At 37.7% G+C, this 12,523-nt stretch overlaps 1 protein-coding gene across 6 annotated transcripts in view; it reads left to right on the top strand.

Annotated features, from left to right (window-relative positions):
• Positions 1–633: 633 nt before the first annotated feature.
• shroom3 (shroom family member 3) overlaps positions 634–12,523 on the top strand; it is a 34,159-nt gene continuing 22,269 nt past the window's right edge. For 3 of the 6 annotated variants that reach the window (XM_058617124.1, XM_058617123.1, XM_058617120.1), the window contains exons 1-2: positions 1,748–2,276; positions 5,179–5,333. In XM_058617124.1, coding sequence (XP_058473107.1) covers positions 2,124–2,276; positions 5,179–5,333 — 308 coding nt within the window. In that variant the 5' untranslated portion in view covers positions 1,748–2,123. Of the gene's footprint in view, positions 649–1,740; positions 2,277–5,178; positions 5,334–12,523 lie in introns of those variants that run through there. The other 3 variants (XM_058617122.1, XM_058617121.1, XM_058617126.1) reach the window with 3 other exon arrangements.

Raw genomic sequence — 12,523 nt, 5'->3', positions numbered from 1 at the left:
GAGGTCATGGTCCTCATAGACTTTTTTGTTCGTCTCGAGCTGAGACACGTTTCCACCAAGTTTTGTGACATTTGGTGCAACTTGGCTTCACCATTCTCCAAACAGGTCTCACCTTTGGGGGGGCGCTACTGAGCCATGTTGCACCACTTTAACCTATTTCCCTTATTTCAATTTTTTTTTTAGCCAGTCCTGATTTGTGTGCAAATTTGTTGTTTTCGCAAGCGTTTAGTGTCGCAAAAAATGCGATCATCAAATCATATGCAGTTCATTCCTGGCCCACCAGGGGGCCACAGCCCACACTTTGGGAACTTAAATCATGAGTTGCTCAGCTCTGAATCTATTTTCAATTTTATAAAATTGTACAATTTTTACAAATCAAGTCTTTTTTTTGTTTAATTTGATAGCAGTAAAAATAAAATCATAAATTCTGTCATTAAGACACACATTTTAATTTTTTTTTAACCAAAATTACACAAAAACCCCAGAAAATATTTTAAAAAAAATAATTTGTATTTCAGATCAGATTTGACCTGTTATTTATTGAAACGTCGGTTGCTTTTCTTTTCTCTTGTTACTTCAGTGTACAAGTGATTCTCCAAAGTTCCTCTAGATGGCGCCCTGTGCTCACACTGCAGCCTCTGAGAACAGGTAAGTTTTCACTGTTTCATAAACTTGTCTTTCTTTTCTGTTGATGGAAAATAAACTGGCTCACAAGGTTTTAAAAACTGAGGAATAAACCTTTAAAATTCTTCATGTTCAAGCACTTTCAAGGTCCATTTTCAAGCACATTCAAGGTCAATTTTCAAGCTAAAATTCACATGTTACTCAAACACAATTATACTCCAAATATATGTTTTTGTCTCATTAGAAGAGAGAATAAAAACAAAGGCATGTTTTTAAGAGCATAATGCAGCCACTTTATTAGGTACACCTGTTATCTTTGGTCACACAGAAGATGAGCTGCTGAAGAAGCAGCAGAACCTACATTTGAGGGCAGAGATGGAACATTTTCAAGCATAAAGAAAATATGGACTATGAAATCACATAATCAGCTATTTTCAGGAGCAGCAGCTTCTGTGTCTCTGGACTTTGGTGTGGGAGAGTGAGTGCGTTACAAACTTCACTTTCTGTCTCCATATAAAAAGTTTGTGTGTAAAATGATGATGTCCAGCAGGGGGCGTAAAACCATTACATGCTGTGGTCAGTCAATCACTTTTTTCATTATTTTATTAAATCAACTCAGTTATGATACAAACAATAATCCAGATTAAAATCAAAAAAAGCTTAACTTTTCTCTCCAGTTTGATTTATATTTTAAAAGTATCATAAAAAATAATCAATTTAACTCTAAATATATGGAATTAATTAATTTCAAATTGAAATTCACTGAGTGACTTTGGCCTCGACCAGCGTCACAATAAAGTTGAAATGTTTCTTTATTAAAGCAGAAATAAAGGATTAAAGAGAACACAGCTGTTTATACACATGTCAAAAATAATGAAACACACACGTTTAAAGTGTGTAAATGAGTTGCTACAGTGTTTTTATTTGAGTCATAAAGAGTTTAAAAATAAAGTTTATTTTATTTCCTTTTCGTTTTTCCTCCTTCATTTCCTTCCTTTTCTCTCTCTCTTCCTTCTCCCCCCTCCTCCCCCTCTCTCTGTCTCTCGCGCGCACACACACACACACACGCGCACTCAGTTTAGCATCACAATAGGTTAAACTGCGACTCAGAGCTCGAGCAGAAAGAGAGAGAGAGCTCCGGATTCTCTCTCTCTCTCTCTCTCTCTCCTCACGTCTTTTCTCCGGCGGCACTCTTTCATGTTCTCTCTCTTCTGTCGGTGAATTTTCTCTCTTTTGAAACTTTGTTACTTTGTTTCTCTGGAGGAATTCACCGCTTCATGAATGCACTTTGCAGGAAGCAGCAGCTCGTCTCTCTGCTCCTCCTCCTCCTCCTCCTCCTCTTCCTCCTCTTCTTCATCACCAGCTCCTCTCAATGAGCGGAGGACATGCTCTCTTCCTCCTCCTCCTCCTCCTCCTCCTGACGGAAACCCCGGTTTCTTGCCTCCGGTTCCCGCTGAGGAGCTGAGGAGGAGCCCGGAGAGAGCGCTGTCTGCCCGGGCATGGAGCGCGGCGGCGTCCGGGGGGGAGGAGGAGCGGGAGGAGCGGGAGGAGCGGGGTGGGCGCTGGTGGAGGCCCGGCTGCAGGGAGGAGCACCGTGGGGTTTCACCGTCCAGGGAGGACTGGAGCACGGAGAACCGCTCCTCATCTCCAAGGTAAGAGTGTAACACTGTTATTCTGATGATAATAATGATAATAATGTTAATAACACTAACAATAATAATGATTATTATTGTTATTATTATCATTGTTATTGTACAAATGTGTGTTTACATCAGAACGAGGTTCTTTTAGTTATAAAAACTTAGGAATGAGGAAGTAAAATGTCAGAATGACTAAATACTGTAACACACATGACAGACACAGTGTAGAGGACACAGTGAAGAGGACACAGTGTAGAGAACACAGTGAAGAGGACACAGGGAAGAGGACACAGTGTAGAGAACACACTGAAGAGGACACAGTGTAGAGGACACAGTGAAGAGGACACAGTGTAGAGAACACAGTGAAGAGGACACAGGGAAGAGGACACAGTGTAGAGAACACAGTGAAGAGGACACAGTGTAGAGAACACAGTGAAGAGGACACAGGGAAGAGGACACAGTGTAGAGAACACAGTGAAGAGGACACAGTGAAGAGGACACAGTGTAGAGAACACAGTGTAGAGAACACAGTGTAGAGAACACAGTGAAGAGGACACAGTGTAGAGAACACAGTGAAGAGGACACAGTGAAGAGGACACAGTGTAGAGGACACAGTGAAGAGGACACAGTGTAGAGGACACAGTGTAGAGAACACAGTGAAGAGGACACAGTGTAGAGAACACACTGAAGAGGACACAGTGTAGAGAACACAGGGAAGAGGACACAGTGTAGAGGACACAGTGAAGAGGACACAGGGAAGAGGACAGAAACCTGGAGGCGGAGACTTCTGGCTCAAACATGGACGACTGTGTTAACTCGTCGTCGTACTGTACAAAAAAACCCACATTATTCACATTCTTGTCCTATTTTACAGCCGTTTGGCCTGTGTCCCAGAATCACACACACACACACACACACAGTGGCCTGCTGATTTGCATTTTAATAAAATGAGGACACAGGGAAGAGGACACAGAGGACACAGGGAGAATCATTAGTGATCATTTTCCTTGTTACAGAATCTTTTCACATTAAGACACTGTCCTGATCTAATAAACACAGAGACACCAGATCACCTGATGGACAGTTTTTAGCCCCTCCCACTTCCAATCTTCCAGACACATTCACTGTTTTTGAGGGCGTGCTGAGGCCCTGCCCCCCTCAGTGACCTCATCGTACTCATCGTACTCATGTATGTGAAACATTTCGAATTTCAAATCATTTTTCAATGATTTTCAATCAATTTTTACATTTTCGTTAGCCCCTCCCACTTCCATTTTGTGACGTACATTTACCGAAAACACTTTCAGGCGTAAATTTACACAAGCTCTGAGCGGTCGAAAGATATCTGTGAAAAAGAAGAATAAGAGTTTAAAAGAATCCGTTTCATTAGGATAAAGTTTGTAAAGCACTCACTCTCCCACACCAAAGTCCAGAGAGAAAACCAGTGATTTTAGCTGCTGGTCCTCTGCTGCCTCGTGTGGTCACTTTGTGTCACTGAGCTAAATCTGAACATTCATTTCCACTTTAATGAAAGTGTGGAGTCATCACACGTCTGAGCACTTTGACTTTTTCAGGAACAACTTTACCCAAATAAGGCCGGCTGCATCCCTGTGTGTGTGTGTGTGTGTGTGTGTGTGTGTGACTCTGGTATTCCAGCTGAAGTTCATTATCCTGCACATGAAGAATCTCCTCCAACCAAACAGTCGCTTCACACGTGACTGAAACATCAAACCTCAGTGAAAACGTCCTGGTTTTTTCAAACGTTTAAAGAAACTTTGACTCCGTTTGTTTCACGTGAGACGACTTTGATGTGATTCATCAAACGCACAAACACACAAACACACAAATGTCGTACGTGTTTGTGTGTTTTCACGTCTCTGATGGTTCATGTTTCATATTTAAACAACTAAGTAGAAACATTTCCATTTACAGAACTACACTCGTCTCAAAACACCACCACTGAACTATTGTAATATCACATTTTCACCAGACCTGAGCTCGTTTTTCTGCTCGTTCAAATCTGAAGGATTACGATAGTTTGCTTCTTCTTCATCTTAATTTACAACCTTATTGCACACTACTGCCCCCTGCTGGGGTCAAGTCAACTCTGACACTGAAAACCATGTTTTTGCTCGGTGGAAACACAAAAGTCACAAGTGTTGCAAAGGAGTGGCGTCTGGTTTGGTGCGTTGTTGTTGTTGTTGTTGTTGAGTTTTGCCTCCTGCAGGCCACCGTACACAGCTGCTGCACATGAGACTCAGCGCTCATAGAGGATGAATGTGAACGTTTTAGATTCGGGACGAGAGTCAGACACACCCTTGTTTTTAAAAACCCAGGTGGGCGGGGTTTAATATATTTTTTTAACGTTGTTGGTCAGTGACAGGTGGATGTTCTGCTCAGTAAAACCTGTCACTCAGGGGACAACGTCTCCAAAACACACACACACACACGTGAGAGACATGGTTGGCAGCAGTGATAAAGGAATGGAGTCATGTGCTGATATACAGTGTGTGTGTGTGCGTGTGTGCGTGTGTGTGTGTGTACTATGATTCTTCACTATCAAAAAACCCCAACTCTTCACTTAGCCCCGCCTCTTTTTCCTAAGCCTGGTGTGTGTGGTTGTGTTGTGTCACATAACATGAGGCTCGTCATGACTTTAAATTAAAATCAAGTTTCTGTGATTTTTTTGGTTTCTTTGCTTCATAAAAACAAAGAAATCATTAAAACTGAATCATTATGTTCATATTATATACGCGCACACACACACACACACACACACACACACACCTCTTCCACAAGAATAGAAACAGTGATAACAGTTATCACTGTGATTGTGACTCTTCAGTGTGTCCAGATCTGTCTGACTGAGTGTGTGTGTGTGTGTGTGTGCGTGCGCGTGTGCGTGTGCGTGCAGGTGGAGGAAGGCGGTAAGGCGGACACTGTGGAGCGCCCTCTGCTGGCGGGAGACGAGATCATCGCGATCAATGACGTGGAAGTGAGTGGATTCAGACAGGAGGCGGTCGCTCTGGTGAAAGGATCACACAAGAATCTGACGCTCACTGTCCGCAGGTACGTGTGTGTGTGAGTGTGTGTCTGTATCTGTGTGTGTGTGTGTGTGTGTATGAAAAACCACTTTCTCACACACACACACCCACACACAGCTGTAAAACCAGTATCAGGAAGTGTAAAGTTCACAGAACTCTAATGACGACTTTTTGTTAACTTGAGTTGAGTTGCTAGCTTGTTTGTGTTAACTGTTTGTTTGAATTTACGAGGTTTTGTGAACACATCCTTTAAAACCAGGAACAGTCACAATATAACACCTGATCTCATGTCATCATGTAGATATCATATCAGCCTGTGAGTGTGTCTGTGTGTGTGTGTGTGTGTGTGTGTGTGTGTGAGTGAAGTCGACACCAAACACACCTGTCAGACACCGGCTCACTCACCACACCTGTTCACCTGCTCTCTCCTCAGACAGGTGAAACGATAGTAAAGCACCAATATCATTGATTTAAAGTTAGCCGTTGTTACGTTTCTAGTTTACTGTCATTGTTACATTTACAATTGTATCACCACTGATATCTGATTTATGATTTTATCATCAGTTCATCTGACGACTGTGTTCTCGATTAATCGTTCGGTTCAGAAAATGTTTGTGTGAACGATTTCTTTCATTGAAATTCCTTTAATTGTGTTTAGTGGAGCAAAGAAACCAGAACATGAAAAATCATAAACTTTCAAAACAAACACTCAAACACTAACAATAGTTGATGATTCATCATCATTCACGTAATCGATGAAGTTTAAAAGTATCAAAACTCACTGGGCGACATTTCATCAGTCAACAGGACAATAAACAAAGCAAGCAGTCACCTGACTCAGGTCACGTGACCTCTCATATTTCAGGATATAGACTCAAAATATCCACATAATATTTATAAGATTTACAGGAACATTAACACATTCATAAAAACCTCATTTCCCAACCTGAATCAAAAAGATATTATTTAAATGATTTCTTGTTTTATTTATGAGTAAGTTTGGCACTCGTGTGCAGAGATCACTGTGTCATCAGCGTAGAGAGTGATTCTGCAGTATGAACTTTTCTCCTGGTGAAGTTTTTCTTATCCCAAAGTCTAGTTTAGTCCAGGATCATCATCAGCTTTTATGTCACGAGAACCCATTTAATTCCTATTTATTTTGATTGTCTACGTGGTGATAGAATGTCCATCTTTTGTCTTCAATGTAAGAGAGAGACGGCAGAGAGGAGATAAAACAGTCAAATTGTCTGGTTCTAATGAACAATGAATGACCCACGTTAAGGTTTGGTTTGGTTTGGTCACTAACTGGTTAAGGTTAAGACTTTGTTTAGGCTGTTAACATGAATGGATTGCTGTGTGTGTGTGTGTGTGTGTGTGTGTGTCTCCTTACACTCCGCTTGGCAGCTGTTTTGTCTAATTGTCAGTGAGCAGCAGGAAAGTGCATTACTTCACTGGTGTTACGTTACACACGAGTCACATGACACTTTACCAAAGTCAAAATGTGACCTGACTAATTATATGTAAACGTTATAATAACAGCATTTCAATTATATTTTATTATGTCAGACTTAATTGATCCCAAATAGGGGAAATCCCAATGTTACACCTGCAAAAGGGTCAAAGGTCAATCAGTGACAAATGCAAAACAAAAGTCATCAAAAAGGACAGAAAATACAAAGGTAAATGTCAAAGTTTGCACTTTAATTAAGATGTTGATCACAAACAAACTCCAAACACAAGAAGAACACAAAGAACAACAACTTTAAAAAAAACACTTTATTGTATTCTCGTTTCCTCGTGTCCTCGTGTCCGTGGACAGACAGACGAGGTCAGCTCAGTCTGTCTGTCCTTCTGCTCTTCACTGGCTTCAGGATTTGCACACGTTTTGTTTGTGACTCAGAGAAAATGCAAAAATCCTTAGTGTAACACGGACGTAACACTCGTCTCACAGTCTCTGTTCAAATCCGTGTCTCCACGTCTTCATGTCTTCTAAGTAAAGACATGTTTTAAAGGAAATACATGACATCAGGAGTGGAAGGTGACAGATTTAAATCTAAATCTTACCTATCCTAGAATTAGGATCAGATTAATCTGTTAATCTGTCTTGACAGTGAAATAAAATCTACTGGATTTGATCAGTGTGTCGTCTGCGTATAGACTGATTTCTTTAGGTCCTGGACTTCGTATGAACGGCACATTTTTGTGGGTTTTGTTGTCGTTTAGTTAAAAATACACTTTTCTAATCCCAAGATTACCCCGGCATATCTACCCAACAAACACATGTTTGTCTGGCCTTTATGGAATTCATGGGCACCATATCAAAAGTTTTAGAACAATTGAGTTAGAATGGTACATTTTTACATCCCAGAATCATAAACATTTGCTTATTTTACCATTAAAGTTATGAATATGTTGCATTCATTAAGGATTCATCACAGTTATTAGTGATATAAATGATTTTAAATGTTTAAACATGCAAGTTTATGGACTTTTGTTTGCTTTACAGACTTGTATAAACTTGTATGGTTTACAAAACATTTAAAAATCTGAAAAAATATCAACACAGATGAACATATTTCACCATTTACTAACTAATGAAAATAATCTGCAGATGAATCAATGAATCAACAGTCAATAGTTATATTTTTAACTGGACTAAAACATTACACAACACCAGTTGTACAGTGATGGTGGTCACCATGGTTACTGTAGCTGTAAGTTCCAATAATTATGTAAAGGCTGTTTCCTTTAGTGTGACATGATGACACGAGTATTCACATCTTAGTTATTTCATTAAACGTCAGATTTGGTTTTAAAGAAGAAAACTCTGACTGCTCTCAGTGACGATGGAGCTCTAAGAGGAATTTGAACACTTTTTGATCTCAGTCGTGTCGTTGTCTCACCCCCTCCCCCCGCGCTTCCCCCCTCTCTCTCTTTGTCTTCATCCATTCATCTCCAGTGTTGCTCTGCTCTTTTGTCGTCGGCTGACGTAATCGAGCCGAATGAATGTTTGAGTTTCTCCGCTCAAAAAAAAAAGAAAAGAGAAAAGGAAAGAAGTCATTACAGGGACGGACCGCCACAACGCTGTTGCCCCGGTAACCACCACTCTCTGTGTGTATCTACGTGTGCGCTTGTGATTACAACGTTGTGATGAGCGAGTTCCGTTCACACGCTGATTGTGTGACGTAAAGGAACAGTTACCCCGAGTAGACAGTTTCTCATGTGTCCAAATTCTCCCTGCAGCGTCAATGAGAGTTGAGGACACACGTGAGACACAAGAGACACATGTGAGACACAAGAGACACACACACAACATCACACATGTCTGATTATTATAACTCTGAACTGGACTCAAAACAAAGATGGTTGATCGTCAGTGTTTGTCATTTAAACAAAAACAAACCTGTGTTTTATAGAAGACATTTATTAAGTTAAATACAAACACTTTTAAAACAAATACAAATGAGTGAATATTAAAGAATTAAAGATTAAATGTCCAGTTTTAATTTATTCGACTTAAACCATGATCACGCCTGTGTGCAGAGATCACTGTGTCATCAGCGTAGAGAGTGATTTCTTCAGGATCAGATTAAAAAATAAAAACCTGCAAACCTACTTAACAAATACGTGTTTGAATATTTGAGTTTTTGAAAGAGTAGCTGCTCCCTCAGTGTTAAACAGGCTCATGTTGTGTTCAGTCTGTTCACATTGTATCAAGACAGAAAGAGGAATATGTTTAGCAGCTCATTTTTCCCAGAGGGCCAGAGGTTAATCCTGTGGATTATTATCAGAGTCACAAATGCTGGGATTGAATGTTGGAACTTAAATCATTTATTTATTTGTCTGTTTATTTTGTTGTTTCTGAGCTTTGGTCTTAAACGTCATGTTAAATGTTTTTGAATAATATTCAGGCTTTAAAATCAGTTTTTACGTGTCGTTGAGTCAAAGTTAGGATTCATTTTATATTGCATTTTCAGTAGTGATATAAAGTAGCAATACTTTTCTCTTTTCTTTTTGTTCATTCAAACTTTGAACTGTGACACATTTTCAAATTTCACAAATTCCATGCGATTTTAAACATTTTGAGTACTTTTTGCTCAGGTGTGTTAGGGATATAAGACATTCTTATATGTTGATATAGTTTCTTTATCAATCTTTTTCATCAGATTGCCTTTAGAATGTGCTGGAAAAAGGTCATAAGGTCGTTTCAACACAGTAATGAAAGAAAAGCAGGTGAACATGTTGTGTGAGACACGTGTGTGAAGTGAGGAGGAAGCAGTTTTCCCACACACTGTGACGACAAGTGTGTGTGTGTGTGTGTGTGTGTGGAGATTTGTGGTTGCCGCACATTCCTGTGACCAGCTCGACAGGTTTCACTGTAACGTGCCTTTATATCTGTGTGTGTGTGTGTGTGTTTAGATGCCTGCTGTTGTCTCTTTTGAACACACAGCAGTGGAATGTTCTCAGGTAATAATACAAGTATGGGTGTGTTTCTGTGTGTGTGTGTGTGTGTGTTGTTTTTTTGTCCATGTGCAGATTTATACGTTTCTTTTTAGATTGGAGGAAAGAAAAATAACAACAGTAATGATAATAATGTTAATGCTAATTTTATTGCTGCTGCACCTTTAAAAACACACACTGAAGTGATTTGAGTAACAAAATAAAAATGAGCTGTCCAGGAAGAAGAAGAAAGTAATAAAACACTCATGTAGCGTAAATGTCAGGTGAATTATATCAACATTAGTAATACAGTAAATCAACTTATAATGTTTTCATTATTTGTAATTTTCTGATGTGTGTGTGTGTGTGTGTGTGTGTGTGTGTGTGTGTGTGTTGTAGGCATGTTGTGGGGACCTAAATCTAAGTCGTCATGATGTGATTTATCACAAGTTGTTGGTTAAAGTTAGGACCCTAAGTAGATGTAATGTCCTCTGAAGTCATGGAAACCAGACTGTGTGTGTGTGTGTGTGTGTGTGTGTGTGTGTGTGTGTGTGTGTGTGTGTGTGTGTGTGTGTTTGACCTTTGAACTGAGCACACTTGGTGCTGCACAGCCTTTAATGAATGACTCGCCGTGTGAATGGGATGTTTTACACAAGCAGATAAATCTCAGTCTGAACCGGCAGCTTCTCTCACTTTGTTTTACCAGAAGTTTGATTCTGTGATACTGTGATTCTGTGGTACTGTGGTACTGTGATTATGTGATACTGTGATACTGTGATACTGTGGTACTGTGATACTGTGATTCTGTGGTACTGTGGTACTGTGATTCTGTGGTACTGTGGTACTGTGATTCTGTGGTACTGTGATTCTGTGGTACTGTGGTACTGTGATTCTGTGATTCTGTGATACTGTGATACTGTGGTACTGTGGTACTGTGATTCTGTGATACTGTGATACTGTGATTCTGTGATACTGTGATACTGTGGTACTGTGATTCTGTGATACTGTGATTCTGTGGTACTGTGGTACTGTCGTTGTTTTGGTTCAGTTGAAAGAAATAAAAACCATATCATCGACGTATCTGTAATCTGTAATCTGTCACTGCGATCAAACAAACGCAGCTTGTCCTGAAAATCAACATGAGCATAATACATGATAATTTTCGCAAAAATATCCTAATTTGACTTAAATATCGTGATGATATTGTATTGTGATGATATTATGTTGTGACTTAAATATCATCACTTAAATATCGTGATGATATTGTATTGTGATAATATTATGTTGTGACTTAAATATCATGACTTAAATATCGTGATGATATTGTATTGTGATAATATTATGTTGTGACTTAAATATCATGACTTAAATATCGTGATGATATTGTATTGTGATAATATTATGTTGTGACTTAAATATCATCACTTAAATATCGTGATGATATTGTATTGTGATAATATTATGTTGTGACTTAAATATCATCACTTAAATATCGTGATGATATTGTATTGTGATAATATTATGTTGTGACTTAAATATCATGACTTAAATATCGTGATGATATTGTATTGTGATAATATTATGTTGTGACTTAAATATCATGACTTAAATATCGTGATGATATTGTATTGTGATAATATTATGTTGTGACTTAAATATCATGACTTAAATATCGTGATAATATTGTATTGTGATAATATTATGTTGTGACTTAAATATGACTTAAATATCGTGATAATATTGTATTGTGATAATATTATGTTGTGACTTAAATATCATGACTTAAATATCGTGATGATATTGTATTGTGATAATATTATGTTGTGACTTAAATATCATGACTTAAATATCGTGATGATATTGTATTGTGATAATATTATGTTGTGACTTAAATATCATGACTTAAATATCGTGATGATATTGTATTGTGATAATATTATGTTGTGACTTAAATATCATGACTTAAATATCGTGATGATATTGTATTGTGATAATATTATGTTGTGACTTAAATATCATGACTTAAATATCGTGATGATATTGTATTGTGATAATATTATGTTGTGACTTAAATATCATGACTTAAATATCGTGATAATATTGTATTGTGATAATATTATGTTGTGACTTAAATATGACTTAAATATCGTGATAATATTGTATTGTGATAATATTATGTTGTGACTTAAATATCATGACTTAAATATCGTGATGATATTGTATTGTGATAATATTATGTTGTGACTTAAATATCATGACTTAAATATCGTGATGATATTGTATTGTGATAATATTATGTTGTGACTTAAATATCATGACTTAAATATCGTGATGATATTGTATTGTGATAATATTATGTTGTGACTTAAATATCATCACTTAAATATCGTGATGATATTGTATTGTGATAATATTATGTTGTGACTTAAATATCATGACTTAAATATCGTGATGATATTGTATTGTGATAATATTATGTTGTGACTTAAATATCATCACTTAAATATCGTGATGATATTGTATTGTGATAATATTATGTTGTGACTTAAATATCATCACTTAAATATCGTGATGATATTGTATTGTGATAATATTATGTTGTGACTTAAATATCATGACTTAAATATCGTGATGATATTGTATTGTGATAATATTATGTTGTGACTTAAATATCATGACTTAAATATCGTGATGATATTGTATTGTGATAATATTATGTTGTGACTTAAATATCATGACTTAAATATCGTGATAATATTGTATTGTGATAATATT

Source organism: Solea solea, chromosome 19 (genome assembly GCF_958295425.1).
Source record: "Solea solea chromosome 19, fSolSol10.1, whole genome shotgun sequence".
NCBI classification, from domain to species: Eukaryota; Metazoa; Chordata; class Actinopteri; order Pleuronectiformes; family Soleidae; genus Solea; species Solea solea.
This window is presented reverse-complemented; position numbering and strand designations above follow the sequence as displayed.